This window comes from Accipiter gentilis, chromosome 25, assembly GCF_929443795.1.
Source record: "Accipiter gentilis chromosome 25, bAccGen1.1, whole genome shotgun sequence".
In the NCBI taxonomy this organism is placed as follows: domain Eukaryota; kingdom Metazoa; phylum Chordata; class Aves; order Accipitriformes; family Accipitridae; genus Astur; species Astur gentilis.
Window position 1 is genome coordinate 7,075,750 of NC_064904.1, and position 18,652 is coordinate 7,094,401.

The 18,652-nt window shown below is 41.6% G+C and overlaps 1 protein-coding gene across 8 annotated transcripts in view; it reads right to left on the minus strand.

Annotated features, from left to right (window-relative positions):
- SYNE3 (spectrin repeat containing nuclear envelope family member 3) overlaps nucleotides 1-18,652 on the minus strand; it is an 87,337-nt gene that overhangs the window by 13,781 nt on the left and 54,904 nt on the right. For 6 of the 8 annotated variants that reach the window (XM_049828765.1, XM_049828771.1, XM_049828770.1 and 3 more), the window contains exons 11-17: nucleotides 18,415-18,549; nucleotides 17,294-17,455; nucleotides 16,407-16,570; nucleotides 15,327-15,450; nucleotides 14,994-15,149; nucleotides 14,141-14,290; nucleotides 12,771-12,809 (exon numbers count right to left, since the gene is read on the minus strand). In XM_049828765.1, the coding sequence (XP_049684722.1) occupies nucleotides 12,771-12,809; nucleotides 14,141-14,290; nucleotides 14,994-15,149; nucleotides 15,327-15,450; nucleotides 16,407-16,570; nucleotides 17,294-17,455; nucleotides 18,415-18,549 (930 nt within the window). The other 2 variants (XM_049828766.1, XM_049828773.1) reach the window with 2 other exon arrangements.

Genomic DNA, 18,652 nt, shown 5'->3' on the forward strand with positions numbered 1-18,652 from the left:
CCAATTAGCTACTCATGTTGTTCCTACCCCAATTCTTTTACCAATCCAGCATTTGATTCAGAGCAGGTCACTAACTCTGCCCTGATCTCTAAAGCAAAGACTATTTATGCAACTCTAAGGAATGGGATGAGATTGAAGTGTTATTGATTAAGTAAATGCCTTGGGTTTAGATCTACTGGAAGGAGCTGTAAACAGCATTGCTTTTGAAAGCTCATTCTCCAGAAAGAATTAATGTGAAATGGCTTTATTAACAAGATATTTTTTGCTCTCCTTGGAGCTTTCTGCAGGGTAAGATACTCAGGCTAACCATAGCAGATCTGTGCATTAGAAAAATCTGTGGAGGGACATTTGCCTGGGGGCAGAACTTCAGAGAAGGAGAAATATTTTGTCTTTATCTGCTGCTTCTCTCCTACCTGCTTGCTGAGTTTATAGGCATTTGTGTTTCATGAACTTCTGTCTTTGCTGCCCAGTTTCTCTGTTTTGTTTGATCACACAGCAAGGTTGGAGTCTTGTATTTCTGACTCCATTTGTTGCCATGGGAATGACTCTGCTATCACAAACATGGTATTATGATGTCTCTGCAGGACTGCAGATGGGGCACTCATGAGCTGTGAGGGTTTGGTGCTTTCAGCAAATTTGCAATGATAAACCCTTAACATATGAGGTCCCCAACCTGCACAGACTGAAATGCATGGGAGATCTACCATTAACTTCAGTGTCTGCAGCAGGTTTATGCACAGAGAAAATAAAGTCAGGACTGGGAACTACTTATTCACAGAGTTCAGCAGGTACCCTTACAAATGGATTCATTACTTACATGCCCAGGTTCTTGAGCACATGAAACCTGCATTAGTTCTGTTGCTTTGTGCTTGCTGGAACAATTGGGAATAGGTTGGGGTTTTTTTTGGTGGTAGTACTACTAGAGGCGTTAAAGGATAGAAAATTTCGAAGGAGACACAGTAACTTGTAATACGAGAGATGATACAGATGGAAAAAGCAGGGAAGGTTTTGGGCACTGACTCCCTCTCTGAGTGTGAAAAAAGCAGCACTTCAATTTTCCTAAGACTAAGTCAAAGTATATTTTTAGGTCTGTGCTGTGAGAGAGAGACGCTTTCAGGCTGTGGTGACCTGAGACTGTGGCACCAACAGGTAATTCAGGAGGTCAAGGTTCAAACCTCTGCCCTGCTGGGCTCAGAGTGATCAGGGCTGTACGAGTCTACTTGGAGTCGGGACAGCACTCCCACCCCTTTAGCACATCATTCTTGGTTAGAAAAGGACAGTCTGACACAGTTCCACCTTTGCAGAAGACAGTTTGAACATTTCATTTCCATATGAGATCAAAGGTGGGAACCACAACCCTTGCTACACAGTCGAATTCCCCTTCCCTAATCACTCCAGCTACTGGCATCAATACAGCTACTACCCAGCACCCACAGTGCCAGCAGTGCATGTGTCAGGTCTAGGTTCCACAAAATATTCTGAAACCAAATCTTCCTCTAAGGAAAACTGGCAAAGCTCCAGTGAAGTCAACAGAACTTTAATTTCCACCATCTTAGAATAACAGCTGGAATACCTGGGTATCGAGCCAAAGTGTCAGAGACATTTTTGAAACACACATGGAAAAGGAATAGGTTGACATTTTAAAAGAAAATATACTTTTAAAGTTCACCATCAAGGATAAATGTCCTCCCTCTTCTCCCTCAAAATACCAGGACAAGCAACGACTGTCAAGGAGTAGACGGCTGTATTTTGTGTAATGCTAAATGCATGCTTGTTACCAAATGAACTGCACTGGCTGTGAACATTCACATTTGTGCTTGATTCATGTTGGGGCGTTTGAATGACAAGCATCGGTTTAGATCTAGGGAGTCCTCAGCACTTAAATCTGTTTGCAGTTAATAACTCCTTACCAAATGCACCGTGAAAAATCACTTGGATGGGAAACAGCAGAAAAGCACTTCAGAACTTGCTACATAATATTCCTGTGTAAGTTGCTGAAGTGTTTTGCTAAAAATCAGCGCGCTCCCTGGTTTGCTATTGACCACATTCCAGGATATATGAAAACACACAGTTAATCTAGCTATTTGAGGGAGCAAAGGAATATACCATGCTCATTAGTGGGTTTTTGCTGCTGCTTGTATGTCACCAGCATGCCTGACAAAAATCAAACCTGCACCACTGAATCAGCGATCCAGCAGAGAAAAAAGATTTAGTCTGGATTCATTCCTCTTACTTTAGAACATTTCTCTGAGAGACTATCCTGGGAAATACACTGCTGTCTGAAAACTCCTGCTCTCCCCATGGATAAAGGGACCAATGGCCCAGCGTCCTACAGACACTATACAAAGACACTAACATCCATGCTCCTTCATTCCAGTGCTATACCCAGCTCTAGTATCCTATATTCTACAGCAATCAGTGCAGATGTGTAGATACTAAAGGCAAGGATAAATAATTTCTCCTTAATATTCTCAGCCTCCAACTGCTTTCAGCTCAGGCATTTTCCTGAGCCTGATGTAGCTTGTCCACGCGGTTAACACTCAGTCAATCTTTCTTCCAGACACTTCGAGTTTCCCCTTTGACCTATACAAACTTTAAAAGTCTTCAATATCCTTTAGCAAGGAGTTCCACAGGTCAGCTACCTGGCATGAAGAACAAACCCCTTATGTTAGCTTTGAACCTGGCTCCTAGTTCTTTCTTGGGGAAGAGATGGAGAGTCAACCCCCATCTACACTCTCTGCACCATGTGTGATTTTGTAAACCCCTGAGTTAAATGCTTAGACAGGATGAATCCAGGCCTACCTCCACAGTCAGCAGATCACAACATAATGGGCTTAAACTACAGCAACAGATACAGAGGAAGTACGTCTTAATAAGAAGGATAGGCCTTGGAAAGGATCACCTACATAGGTATGAATTCTACCACTTCATTATTCCTCTAAGAATAAGCAAAGCTACCTGGAAGGCTGTTAGCAGCTTACCGTATCTTCCTTTCATTCTGAAGAGGAGCATGCCATCATCGTGCACCATCGTTTTTTTTGGTAAAGCAGTTGCCTTACCAGTGATATTTTGCCTCTGAGGGGCCCTGGGTTTCTGCCACTTGAGATCCCACTGGGTACTAAATCAATCGCCACTCACAGAGGCAGGTTATTGTGAACAAAAAGAGATCAGCTCCAGGGGGAGTGCAGGCTGCTCTCTCAAACCAAAGCAAATTGGACTTTTACCTCAACGTGAGATAGTTTGGAGCTGGGCTCCTCATCAGTTCTCAGCTTGGAGCCATGAGTATCCCTCTGTAAGATATGCAACATATTGCAAATCACAGCTGGTCTTTTCAAGAGGGAAATAATTTGGGGGAGTCAGATACTACTGTAGCCATAGAACTGAGCATCCAACATTCTCTTGGGCAAAGCTGTGGCTCATTCCCATACACCACAGCAGGAACTAAAAGTTGGATACTGTTGATCAAAGGTTATGTGGCCTCTGTAAAAGGACAGTGAGGGTTCAGAACTGTACTTTCCCAAATGCAAACACTGCCCAGGTTAGGCAACCAGCAGTGAGGAATCAGTAAGGATGGCTGGGACCCCTTTGCATCCTGTGCTTACCATTCTCCATCTCATAAAGAGCTACCAGAATGAATGTGCTGAAGGAAGGTTAACTGAGGTCACACAGGCAATTTTAGCTCTGGCATTTTCTATCTTCAGATTGCTTAACTTTGCAACCTTAACGTTCTTTTCAATTCTGAAAAGCCTAAGTGTGTGTACATAAATAAGTAAGCATACAGGCAAATTACAGGCTATTTTTTCCTCCCTTAGGGGAGATTCCGGAGTGCCTGAACATGGCTGGATGATAAGCTAGAATCTTTGATGAAGGCTTCATTTAAAAGAAACAGAAAACAAGTAAAAGCCAGCAGTTTGTATCTGAGATTTCAGCAGTCACATATGGCAGATATTTCAGAATTTCTGCTGCAAAGTCACTTAGAACTAAGTACTGTGCCATATGCTATTATGACAGAAACGGATTTATAAAGGTTAGCTTCTGTGTGCATATACAACATGATGTGCTTTTAGGAGAAGCATGCCACAGGACAAGGGCTACAGCCTGATCTGTTAAAGTAGCACTGATTTCTATAATTCTCCAGGCCTAAGCAAGCAGAAAAAGTCTCTGGTTTCGTCCCATCTTCAGCACATAAGCAGTGGAAACTACTTTCTTTTTATCTGCAAAGTGTTTGACATGTGATAAAAGCTAGGAAGCACTGTGGAAGATTAGTAAAGTGGTAGGTCAGATGGGTCACTAAAAATATCTTAGTTCCATGTTATGAGAATACATAAGGTCAACCTTTCAGTGAGGTAATTTTGAAGCACATTTTCATATCCAGCGGCAAGCAGCGAGTTACACTTAGTTTCTTAAATATGACAAGCAAAGTATTTGCAAAAGGTTCAGACCAGGGTGAAAGGTTTTTAAGCCAGTTGTACTGGTTTTGGCTAGGATAGTTTTCTTCAGAGTAGCTTGTATGCGGCTGTGTTTTGTATTTGTGATGAAAACAGTGTTGATAACACACCTGTGTTTCAGTTCTTGCTGAGCAGTGCTTACACAGAGCCAAGGCCTTTTCTGCTTCTCACAATGCCTCACCAGCAAGTAGGCTGGGGGGCACAAGAAGTTGGGAGGGGGCACAGCCGGGACAGCTGACCCCAACTGACCAAAGGGATATTTCTTGCCGTATGACATTGTGCTCACCAATAAAAACTAGAGCGGGGGGGGCAGAGTTTTGACAGGGTTGCTGTTGTTCAGGTACTGGCTGGGTATCAGTCAGCTGGTGGTGAGCCCTTGAGGCTTTTTGCATGACTTGTTTTTCTTGGGTTTGTTTTTCTGTTTCCTTCTTTTCCTTATTTAACTGTCTTTATCTCAGGCCATGAGTTTTCTTACCTTTACCCTTCCAATTCTCTCCCCCCATCCCACTGCGGGGAAAGTGACACAACAGTCCTTTCTGGCACCCAACACGGTGCTCAAAAAGTTTGAGATAACAATAAATTTGACCATAGCATCTTAGAGGGAACTTATAATCATTACATCTGTTTAACAGTTGCTGGTTGCAACTGTTGCAATGTTGCCTTATTTGTTCTCTTGTATCTGATCTATGCCACGCTCCCTTTTTTATGCATACATCAAATTTGAGAGCTTGTTAAAGGCTGGTTTTGGCTTTTGCAGTGTGCTGTGCTGTGCAGCACTTGATTGTGTTTTGCCTGGGAGAACCATGATAAAAGCACTGGCCCTGAGCCTAATCTGGTGTTTGGGTCTTGCCTTGATGCCATCCCTGTACTTCAGGAACCATCTCATGGAGACAATGAACAATTACGTATTTTCCCTTCTCCAAGTGCCAGTTTGTGGAGGAAACAAAGAATGACACATTCCCCTTCTTCTCCTGTGCAGTAGATGTTTTCTGCCTTGTTAAAATAACTCTTCAGTATCTTGAACATCCTTGGATAATTAAAATGCTCCTATTAGTATGTCTCAGGGATCTGTTTGTGGCTTTTCCTAAGGTTAAACAACTATTTAGGAATACCACACAGAGATATGCCCTGAGGCAGTGTGGTTATAGGTGGCACGGTGTGTGTGAGAATATGGGTGGGTATGTAGAACAGTTGTCACCTCCAGTGGTCTGGGACTTCACCCCTGAACAAGTGCGGCATCCTGATAAACTGACACAATTTGAAAAAAGGATACTCTGCCCCTGGCAGTGCCAAAGAGATGCAATTTACAGCACTGTGCTGGGACCTGGCCTCTGCCTACTGAGCACTATTGAACACTGCTCAGCACCCTCACGGGGAAGAAGGATCTGAAGACATACAGACAAACACTGGGGATAAACCACAGACCCAACCCTCATCTATATCAGTCACCTGTATAGTCAAGAAGAAACAATGGAAGCAGAAGTCAACTCATTCAGTAAGGGAGGAAGAAGCTTCTTGTAGGAGGGAGCAGGAGGAAGACTCAGAAAAGACAGCCTGTTCTGCGGCAGAGCAGTCACAAGAAAAGGAGGGGGAAGAGACTGAAATCATAAACGAGCCAGAAACCACCCAAGCCCTGTCCCTAAGGTGAGTTGCGAAATATGCAAAAAGATTTCTGCAGTCACACAGGTGAGCAAATTATTAGCTGGTTGCTCCGATGCTGGATACTGGGGCCAATAGTCAGGAATTAGAGGGTAAGGAAGCCCAGCAGCTGTTGTCACTTGCTAGGGACAAGGCCATTGACAAGGGGAAGGGGCAGCTGTCCTTGGCCTCTGGAGGTGGCTCCTGCTGAGCGTGAAGGAAATTCCTTCAAGGAAGACCTTGCAAGTAACCAAGGCAAGCGGACCACCACTGAGAGAGGTACCCAGTATCTGAGAGAATTAGCTGTGGTGGAGATGATCTGGACAACAGGACAGCAACCTGGACAACAACCAGGCATCTAAAGACCCAGATGAAGTCCAGTGCACAGGCAGAAGTTTGTGCGAGTGCACCAACATCATACACCAGCACTCTGGCAATAATGAGCTGGACAGACATGGAGGCACCAACTGTGGATGAACTGGCCAGCCAACTCCAGGAGTTTGAAGAGAATCTCACTCCCTTCCTACACACCTGTGTCAGCTGCCCCAACAGTGACAGCAACCCCAAAAGAATACGCCTTCTTCCTTGCCCATACCAAACAGCATCTTGGGTGCTGGGACCTTCAGGTATTGGGATACAAATTTAGCAGAAGCCACTTGGCCAGTTAATGCTACAGGATCTACCAACTGACTTGGCTCTGCTCAATTGAAACCCCTGTGGACTGTGAGGGAGATAAAGTTCCCATAGTACACATAAGGAACTAGCTGGGAAAGACAGTCTGGGTTAATCTTTCCTCAGGAAAAGGCAAACCCATTTGTGGCACTGCTTTTGCTCAAGGACCTGGGTGTATGTGGCGGGTAATACAAAAGGATGAGGAAGTCCAACGTATACAACAAGGAGATTTACTCCTGGGTAAAAAAACCCCACAATTTGAGTTGAATGATGTTACTGCTGTATGATGCTCTCGTTACGCGATGCTGTATGTTGCCACTGCTCTGGCTGCAATATGTCAAAGTTATTACAGCAGGAGTTACTTGAACTAATGAAGAATGAATTTTGTAAGGATGATATCTCGCATCGTGCAAGTGCAGCAGTGACACAATGTGAGCTGGCTTCACTGTGCAAAAATCCAACGCAACACACTCTCTGCTGTCCTGAATAAGCATTACAACAGATGGAGCCCGAAGTCATACACTAAATGAACTCAAAGGACATTCTGTGGACATTTTAGAGGGGTAACCCTGAGTGAATGATATCTGTATATACATCAAAGGACAGGAAGGTGGTGTGGCAGGTTAATGAGCATGTATTGGATAGTGTGGGACCTGAGCATGATGTACATGGTATGGAATAAGGGGTGGAAATCGTACAAGTTTTGGCTGGGATAGAGTTAGCTTTCTTCAGAGTAGCTCGTATGGGGCTGTGTTGTTTTAGATTTGTGATGAGAACGGTGTTGACAACACACCCATGTTACAGTTGTTGTTGAGCAGTGCTTACACAGAGTCAAGGCCTTTTCTGCTTCTCACACTGCTGCCAGTGAGTAGGCTGGGGGGCACACAGCCAGGACAGCTGACCCCAACTGACCAAAGGGATATCTCCTACCATATGACAACATACTCCGCAATAAAAACTAGGGGGGGAGGGGAGGGCAGAGTTTTACCAGGGATGCCATTGCTTGGGGCTGGTTGGGCATCGGTTTGCTCGTGGTGAGCCACTGTTGGGTTTTTTTATCACTTGCTTTCCTTGGTTTTGTTTTTCTTTGTTTCCTTCTTTTACTTATTAAACTGTCTCTACTTCAACCCATGAGTTTCCTCACTTTCACCCTTCCGATTCTCCTCCACGTGTCACTGTGAGAAGAGTGAGCGAGCACCTCTAAGGGGCTGAGCTGCTCATTGAATTTAACTGAATTCAGTTAAAACCACAGGAATACTCCACCAGTTTTAAATACACTCATAAGCAATACATTTTGTCCCAATAAATACATTTTGTACTCAAGAGCAATGCTGTACTACTTTTAGAAGGGGAGTTAGCGGCAGCTAGTAACTGGATGACTTTTCAGTCAGTGTATCTGAAATTTAGTAGGAGACATCAGTGTTCTATACTTATTCAGGAAGGTAAACAAGTGGTGAATCAAACTTCTAATTTCCAACTTCCACTCAGCCTTGCAATTTGAAATAAACTAATTAAATTGGCCATAGAAAGAATGAAAACTGAAATAAAGACAACATGTTCTGGAACCTGTAGAAGAAGGTACTGACATCAACAGCTGGTTTATCACATCAACAGTGTATATTTCCAACTGCTTTACTAGTGACTTCTCTCAAGTCACGATTAACTTTTCTTAAACTTCAGCAGTCATCATATATAATTTGAATATTATTAGCATTTTGTTTAAGTAATTTAAAAATGTGATTGCTTACTTCTGAAAAACTAATATATATACAATTTGAGGTATCAACTACAAGATTTTTCTCCTACCATGCTTTCTGCAGTAGTGTTAAAAACATTTGTCAAGTATATACTGGAAATTGGTTTCATTCTGCTATTCGTCAATAAATCTCTCTCTCATTACCTTTCAGTTAGGGGGTAAAATTATATCTGCTGAGAAAATAATTCTAAATTATCTCCTTAGTGAAAATCTGCAAATACTTCACAACATGATAGGCTACTAAAGGACACATCTTTTCAACAAAGAAAGCAGGGGCCACCAACCACATACCTAGCTAATATCACGTTAACATTAACAGAAAGTAAGAACCAGGTGTCCTGGGAAGCAAGGTCTTCTCCATCTTGCACCAGTACTACTGTAGAGGGAGGGCATTGGCAAGGCACAGAAGTGGCAGAACCAGATAAAAGAGAAATAAAGAGTCCCTGTTTTCTAGCATTTGGGAGAGCCGTGATGTAGATCAGTAAACAACACAAAACCTACAGAAATAAGCGCAGACAGGCAGGCAGTCTCACAGGTGCAGTAACATGAAGGGAAGCTGGTGGGCCTGCTGGAGAAGGAAGGGGAGGATGCTGTGTGGCACAGCATATTTAACAGTGGGTCAGAGTTAGGAAGAGGGAGCCAGAATTTTTCAGATTTTTATTTTTTTGCCTAAGGTTCCTTTCTGAGCAAACATCACTGCTGAGGGAAAATAAGTCTATCTGCTAATTTTGAACGGTAAGATGCCCTTCTTCTGTGTCTGGGCCATGGTATAATTCCTAAAGCAGGCAGGCGCAGGCTTATAGGCACAGTAATGAAAAAAATATGGAGAGATATTTTCTATATCTATAAAAGAGATACTGAAAACTGAGGGAAAGATACCTTTTTAATGACCCTTTTCAATTTACTAAGAATGTAATTGTACAGAAAATTTCAAGTGGCTAACACACAGCCGGACTTCAGGAAAACAAATGGGCCGTGTACTTTCAATAGAGAGGCACCACTAACACAGGCATGTACACACGATGCTGTGCATTTCTGTAATGTGACGTTCTGCCATGAAGAATTCCTGTCATATCTGCACTCGAGCAGAGCAGAGCGCATTACTGTTTTCTTCCTGGCAAGCTATGGCAGCTCCTGCTTTGCAGAGTTTCCTGAATGACTGCATTAATTTGATTGACTCCAGATCAATGGTGTCTCTAAATAAGATTAAATTACACGTTCCTTCTGCCTGTGCGCTATAGGAGATTACTCTTAGCAGAATCTCAAAGGAAGCAATTAGCTGACCACTGATGTAATGAATCCTAATTATTTTGTTTGTACAAACAATAAAGCCAGAATAATTTGTTTAGCAACGAAGTGTAATGACTCTGAGCACTCGAGAAAATAAATTGAACAGTGCTACCTAGACCTGTAAATAAGGGGCCTTTGACTTCCTATTTATGCTAAGAATGCTCATGGAATATTTTCAGGTAGCTGGGAGCCAACCTTTGAAAGTAACATTTATCATAGTTATTACTGAGCATTTGCTTATGTCCTCGGGTGTGCTTGGTGCCCTGCAGAAATATCCATCTACATTGCTCTGTCATTGGCACCTGCTAAAAATTCACTGCACCCAGTGCAATTTCCTGCAACTGTTTTTTGTTAATCAACAAGAAGTCGCTCACATTGCAATCACTGCTGGTCCTAAGGGCACCAGTGGCTGGGGCATGTCCAAAGCAAAGGATGAATGATCAGAAAAAAAGCACATTAATATACATGTAGCAGGCTCTACTCTGCCCAGCATTTGGCCATGCAGGCTAGAAATGTAATGAAAACAGAAGGCACTGGAATGAGACCGGCCGCAGCTGGGTCTTCCCCTTCTCCAAGTTGATCTGCTGCTGCTGCAAACAGCTCAAGCAGGAGAGACAAGCAGAGTCACTGGGGACCTCATGTTGCAGAAAGCAGAGATCAGTCCAAAAATAGCTGAAATTCTGCCACCACTGCTGATTTTGTGTGACCCGAAAGCATAAGGGAGCTGATAAATTAAGAGATAACCTGATCCCATTGCTTGCAGACTCACTGGATGTTGCAAGTACAGTGATGCAGCCCCCAACCATGTGTACTTTCTGCAGGTATTAACTCCCAAGATCAGCCATTCTCTCAGAGTAGTTGGTTTCCTTCACCATGGTTTTGAAAGGATATTCAAAACATACAAAAATATTTTGCCTAATCTCTCTTTCATTTCTAGCCATACTTTAGGTGTTAAATCTGAATTTAAAATAAACTCCAAAGCCACAAATTCTGCAGCTGATTTGCTTTTCACCTTCTCTCAACCTCAACAGTGATGCACCCAAAGGGGATCAATATTATTTTCTCATTCTCTTAAGTGGTGCTCAACAATCTTATGGGAACACAGGCTCACATCCCGATAAAAGCCTTAGCCTGAATGAAAAAAAGACACCTCTGCCTACAGTACTTGGATTCTCATTGTAGTGACACTGTTTAAATATAGAATGAAGGCTCTGAAGTCAGCAAAATCACACTGAAGTGAGCAAGGTGTTAAGTTACTGCAACATTCATACTGGCTGAAGGAAAACTGCAAATTACTTGTTGGTGCAATGGGAGCCATTTCCTTCATGCTTATGAGGTATTACAGTTCTTCGTTCCTTCCCACCCTGAGCTGTTTCTCTTTGTTTGTGTTTAGTAGCTATTTAAAACTCACCAAATGCTTTTTTGGTGCTCTTGCTGTAGGCCTAATTGACAAATGTTTGCTGCCTGCCATTATGTTATTTCAGTATCCTTGAAAATTAACTGAAGACTTCAGTCTCCTTTGGAGAAGTTAAGGAGGAATAAATACCACCTACCCCAAGGCAGGTGGGACAGATGAATTAAAAAATGGTATCTAATTGTGCACTGGAGATGTGCTTATGCCTAAAAGCTTTTGTTTTGGTGGGGTTTTTTTCCCCCTACAAACGACCCAAAAGCAGAAAATTCCTTTGTTGGTCTTCTGGAATATCCCTTTAATCCTCTTCAATGGAAAAGCACCACTACTAATGTTTGGCTGCCTCTACAACCAAGTATTAAAATGTCATATTTTTTTTCCAGCCTGAAAAATTCTGGTGACCTTACTGGATGACTAACAGTACCGAACAATTAATGCTAAACCAGACAGGCAAGAACAGAAACTCTTTGGGGGTTTTCAGGAAGGCTGAACTGTGGCCAAAACTATTCAAGGGATGTGTGAAAACTACCTTAAATTGGTCAGTATTTTGCTGGGGAAAAATATTGGAGGTGCTACTCCACATTTGAATACCAGCGGAATATCTCATTGGAATGAGCAAAGTCTTGATTTCTGGCCATACTAGAAGTGCACTATACTGCACCCTTTAAACATTGGTCTCTTCTAAAGAGATGTTGCAACAGGAGAAATCAAGGGTTTGATTTAGCTTAAGATGATGATATGATTATGTTCCTGCAACACGTTATTCATCCAATCTACTCTGTGTTGGGCAAATAAAGCCTTATTCTATTCCTTCTGAAAACAAACGGAAAGTGAGGTGACAGTACAAACTAGAAGCTAACAGTGTCTATACACAAAGTAAATTGTGACAGAGAGAAAAGACTCGGTTCAACACTGCTCTGGTCAACAGAAAAACTTGCTGACTTTATGAAAATGGGATCAGAAATGCTGCTTGGGTTTAATAAGACACTTGCAGCATTTGGGTTTTTTTAAGCTTCTCGTTATCGTCTCCTGTACTGCTTCTGTTTCTTATGTCATCAATTCCAAAAGAAAATCCTTCACAGGAGGCATTCTGCTGCTTAGAATAAGGATTAGTCTAATAACATTAGATAAATCTCTTTACTGTGGGCTGAATGATCCAAAGCAACTTTTTCAGAAGTGTCTAAAGAATTCGAAGTCTCATTTTCAAAATTATTTAAGGCACTTGGCGCCTAAATCCTTTAGAGAGAGATTTGGGCTTTTCCTTAGGCTATTTTGAAAAATGAATTAAGTTCATGTATATGTATAAAAACTGAGTTCCCCTACTCTCCTAGGAGATGGATATTTAGCTTCTAGAGATGCACTAAGCATAGCTCAAGAGTAAAAACTCTGTAATATTTTTCCTTTTAAAATCTGGAGAAAATAAACCTCTTAAAGAAGAGAGGCTCTTAATAAGCAAATTAAGCCCAAGAATCTTTAGAAAAGTTTAATTTAAAATAATTATCTGCAAAATGTCTGATCAAACATGTTTTATCTTAATGATAGGAAACTGTCATACCTTTCTGAATTTGTCTGGTTCTTCTGAAGATCCAGGACTCTGTTTAAAAAAAAAAAAAAAAAAAGGCAGCATGAACTTAAGATCCTAGTGGAGAGTGGAGCCTACAAATGAGTATTCACCTGTCAGCAGATGTTTCTTTCAAATGGTCATCTGGATAGAGTGAACCAGAAGGAGATTCTTTTTTAATGAGCTTTTTAACACACATTAGGCAGAAAGCTGAAATGTTTGACCATTTGAATCAGATGAGCCGTTCTCCCAGCAATAGCTTTGACTTTACTGACACCTATTGACTATATTTATGCTTACACAAGGTTTTAGTCAACAAAGCATATCATTACAATCGATGGCAAGCAATTCTTAGAAATATGGTCTTTATTAATAAAGGTCATGCTTACCTTCCATGCACTTTAAAGTATTTGTATTCTAAGTAAGCTTTGGATTTGAAGACAAGGTTTCCCAAAGCAGAAAATTTTCAGGTGCCTCAAATTTTAGGTGTTCGAGTTCAGATACCTTTCAAAGCACTTGCATATAGAAAGTACTGTAAAGTCTAATCCTCCGATTCAGGTATGTTGAAGTTGATCACATAATATAAGTAGTTAAGACAGAAAAATCTTAATTATGTATGTTGACACTAAGAACATGGGAATATCTTTAGCATGCTCTGGAGTATGTTATACATGGAGATGAATTCTGCCATCCTTAGCATGTCTTTTATACATAAGAACTCGGTAACTTCTTTATAGTCATTTGGTTCTTGCATTAAAATACCTCCTCTTTATTTCATTCCAAATCCTTGGCCTGTAAAGACAATTCCAAAAAGGACTAGGTCCTTCTGTGCACAGTTACTTTCTGAGTCCGTTCAGTCAGTGGCTATTCTGATCACTCTGTTGCACAGCAGGAGACACAAATAATGAACAGTAAATATATTCTTACTGCAGGACGTCTTAAAAAAATAATTCATTGGAGAACTTTGTGTGGAGAAAGGGCAAAAAACTAGAAATCCATGTGCCCAGAAGTAGGTGTATATCCAAAATACTCACACACACAAACATCTCACAGTCCCCAACTGGGTGCATCTTTGACAACAGCCAATTGTCATTCTGTTTTGAACCTTGCATTTTAAGAAATATTCTGAGCACTGCTTACAAAGGAAAAAAGATAGCGCACAACTCTTATTTTAATACAAGAATATTTCTGCTTATATTTATGAGTACATGGCTACGTTTGTTCTGTCTTGGATGGCACTTACTAAGGGAGGTTTCAGTTAAGCAGACGGTCACACATACTGTTGAATTATGGCTAGCAATGTGAAGCAATCTAAAAGAGCAATGGCAGAGATCAGTGACTGTGAATTGAGTGTTGTCACCTACCGGTGAACTCATGGACTCTTTCAGCAAAGATTTGTAGAGCATCCATCGGTAACGCAGGTCCTCCAGATCTTCAGAGTTTCCAATAACAGAATGAAGATGAAGAAGGTCCTCAAAGAGATGCTGACCATCAGGCACATGAGACTGCAGCTCCTGCAGGGAAAGACAAGGTCAGCAGCAGCTCAGAATTCAAGAAGACCCCACTTTTTAAATCTAGAATTCAGAAGAACAGTGGTACGAAAGCAAACTACTGGGTACTCTGGAATAGTGCATTTATTTTTGTTATCACTTTTTTGGCCTGAAATTATATTAAAGGGTCCACTCATCTGCAGGACTCCTGTAGCCTTGGATATTTCTGTTTGTTTCTTTCTTACAGCATCCATTGTCATTGCATCTGGCCATATTCAACAGAAAGAAAAAGAATGAAGCCAAATACCAGACACCGATTTTAATCAGCTGCTTTTAATGAACACCTTTGCCATACCACACTGGAAATGTCCAGTCTGACAGCTAGATGCCAGGGTGCTCCCTTCCATTCTACCACTCTGGCTGTGGCAGACCTTTCTTAGTAGAAGGGGTGAAATACTTGTCCTAAATTCCAGAGCTTCATCTACTCTAGAGTGTCCTAAAGCAGAGAGTCTAGTGTTTGAGGTTGGGTTGTTTGGTGTGGGGTTTTTTTCATTTTTAGGGTTTTTATGGTTTGTTTTGTGGGGCTTTTTTTTGTTTGGTTTGAGAGGGGTGGGTTGCTGGTTGGTTATGGGGGTGTGTGTGGTTTTCTTGTTTGTTTGTTTTTTAATTCTGAAAGAATTTGCACTTATTGCAACTTTGTCTCCATCTTCATCTCCTGAAAACTAACCTCCAGTTTGCTCTGGCGTGCCTTAATTTCCTCTGGGGAAGCTGAAGTCGCAGCAAGAATTTTGGTCAGTTTGGTGTTTTCTCCTTGTAACCATTCTTCAAAGTCGTGTAGGAGCTTCAAGTGGCTGCTTGTATTTTGTCCTTCTCCTATCCTCTCCTAGGTTACAAAACAACAAGAACAAAAAAATCCCTCGCTGTTGTGTCAGTTGATTCCTCTGAAGGCCTGATTGCAAGATCTTAACCTCCAACTTTGTAACCCATAATAGCAGATGAACCCAGTAAAGTTGTCCTTGTAAAGCTCAATATGAAGGCAGATAGGGAGTCTCCCTCTCACCTGCTTGTGGTCGGGATCTACATCTAAAAGACGGAAGGCAGGTCCAGACATCCATCTGCTGTCCACAAATGCTATCTTCTTCTTATCAGTCACTGGTCTATTTAACTGCCACTTTTTCAGAAGACTTGAAAACACAAAACCAGAGACATCAGTGCAGTGAAACATATAATGATGAGACATCCACATTTTGACCAGGGTTATGGGGGACACCTCTGGTGAAATACTATTATTATTATACTATTATTACTATTAATGGCACTATTAATATTAAAGCTATTTCCAACATCTTTTTAACAAAATAAGATCAAGACAGGAGTATCTCAAAGTAGCACCAGTCCTCTAGTTCTAACATTTCCAAGTGTTTTGTTTTCTTTTATTCAAGGGAGTGAGGGACCAAAAAAAAATACTACCTTGACAATATACCTTCTAGTCTGGTAACAGCAGGCAGTACAATCAAGCCTTCCTCAGTTTAGTCATTCCATTTTTATGCCTACCCTGACACCATGTACGAATATACTCACACACGTAGCACAGTATTAAATTTTAATACAGACTAGCAAATATGAGGAGCAGTTTGACACTGCACAGTGAGGGCAAAATAAATTAAGTCCACATTTGCCAGCTAAGAGAGAATTTTAGCTCTGTTTATACTCTTGCAGGTTTGCAAAAGGCACAAATCCCAGTGCAGATATAGACTCTTTGGAGATATCTCCAGATCAGATAGTGAGGAGAACAGGAAGGTGAGGCAGAACAGCAGAAATCACCCAGTCTATGTCCTGTTTCCTCTGATACGGACTGGCAGTGCAATGGTGAGCCAGGTCCTAAGGAGACACTGCCTACTCCAAGTGTGAGGTAAAGGCGGCTTCATAGACTGCTCTGGTCCTCGGATTCTCTAAAATGGTTTTCTTGAAAGTAAAGATTCCCAGTTTACAAATTATTAAAATCTCATTTGCTCCTAGCATTGTAATACAGCTGTTCACTTTCACAGCACATAGCTTAAAGCATCAAGTGTGTCTGGTCATACAGAAGTAAAGAGCATCCCCTTGAAGGGACATGAGGAAGATGTACACGAACACTTACCCAGTTGCCATCTCCTTTAGTGATCTCCAGGACTCCTTCAGCTGATCCAGCTCTGCTTGGACATGAGCAGTCTCCTCTGGAGAAGAATTCTCCATGACCAGCTGGCCATGAGCTTCCACAAGGTGCAGCTGGATCTCCTTATCTGGAAACTCAGCTAGCCATCTCTGAAACGTACAGTCCTTACAGTTACTTCTACGTATCCTGGGTAAAGCAGAGGCTATGTCAGACTGAAGGCCATGTTCAGTCCAGGACTATGCTGGTTCTGTTGGCACTAGCTAGAACATACCTAGCAGGAAAAAAAATACGCTGTGGATTCTTGCAAAGAGCCAACATGGGTCAAAGAGCTGATGGAAAAACTTTAAGGGCACAAGCTGTCAATGCACCCCTTCTGTAGCCTTCCCAGGAGATATCTTGGTTTCCCATACAAAGGCAAAAACTGCCAGCTAAGTAACCTGCCAGAGTGAACCTCGCATGCAAAATACTGCTACACAGGGAAAAGCTAGCAGCTCAGTTCAACACAGTATAAGGTTAGCTAACAGGGTAATAATGTTCAATGTATCAATGAGTACATACAGGCAAAGGTAGGTATTGTCCAGAGAGATCACCCTGGTGGGAAGACCTCTTTTTAAAACCACTTATCCTTTGACAATACTTTATCCATCTCAACAGTTCTTAGCCATTTCTCACTGTTCTTGTCTTTTACCTAGCTCCACATCCTACAGCACAGGGCAAAGCAGGGAGGCAGCAGCAACCAACAGTTATTGCATGAGGAACAAACCATCATTACTCTCCCCAACCAGGAAAACCTCGCTAGAAAACCTCCACCCTTATCGTCTGAATGCTGCAAAGTGAATAATTAACATCTTACATTAAGATGCTTTTCTCACCTCAAGGTCTGCCACCCTGCCCTCGGTGTTCTGGTCTCCATCAGCACCCTGGTAGGAGTCAATCCTCTCCGTGGTTACTGTGATCCACTGCTGGAGGTCAGAGAGTTTGTCATTATATGCCCAATGCTTCTGAACGTGCTCTTCACTCTGCTGTATCATCATCTACAAATGATAAAAATATGTCAGCAACTAAACACAGACAAAAAGCAGTTTCATTACTGGATCTAACACTGTGACTACTGGCACAGAATCTCATGGGCAAAAAGGAAGAAAACATCTGTTAGTGAGACACAAAAAACCTGTATCCTTTAGCATCAGTGGCACAGAAAACACCTACAAGCTCCTGCAAGCCTGAATTCAACCACATGGGGGGGCATTAAGCACTAGAGTACCTCCCTCCCTGTTCAGCTGGAACAGAAAAAAGAATATGGTTGGTTTTTTTACACACCAGTCAATATTAAATACATCTTATACTCCCTGAATGACTGTACAGACTTTTTTGGCAGAAGTCTAGTTCAGCGATAAATGGGGTTATTGAGATTGAAACGAGAATTCCACAGTGCATATTAGGGTAACACTTTATCATACGTATTTTTATGGTGACCTGCATAACTAAGGTAATTTCATAATAATATCTTCTAAGACTGCTTTGGAAGTCCTTCTATAGCTATGTTTACAAGCTACAAAATGCCTCACTTCAAAACAAGTAATTATGCAATTGCAACACTTTTCTCTCATTAACTTTTAGATCACAAAGCTATAAAAAACCCAAACAGTTTGATACAAAAACACTATCCAGGAATCTGTGAAGAAGTCCAAACACCTCCATGATAATGTAACTACGAGGTCTTTCGGTCAGAAATCTCAGGCCCACTCCAGAAATAACTTCTATAGATATAAAATCTGTGTGGATGGTATCCTATCCCAAAGGGAAATCACATTACAGTTAATCAGAGAATCCCGGAAGTGTTATCGAAGTCTTAAGAATTCAGTGCTTTTTTCCCCTCAAAGTATCTGTCACTCAAAGCATATAATCTCATATGCTCAAAGATTTTTTTCATATTTTTAAATAGTGGCAACTCACAACTCCTCAGGCAACTAAAAACTCTCCCTTATGTTACCTCCAATGATCTCTTCAGGGCCTGAGAGTCAGATGAAAGTTGATTCATTTCATGCCTGTGTGTGGTATTTGACTGAACAAGCTTCTCTACCTCCTCCATTTGAATCGCAAGCTCTGCCAAGTCATCTTGAATCATCTGCAGAGGAAAAGACAGATTCCATATGGGTAATGTGCTAGATGTGGCATGGACCCCCGCAAAACATACACCAAAAGTATACACTAAAACACATTTGACAGCG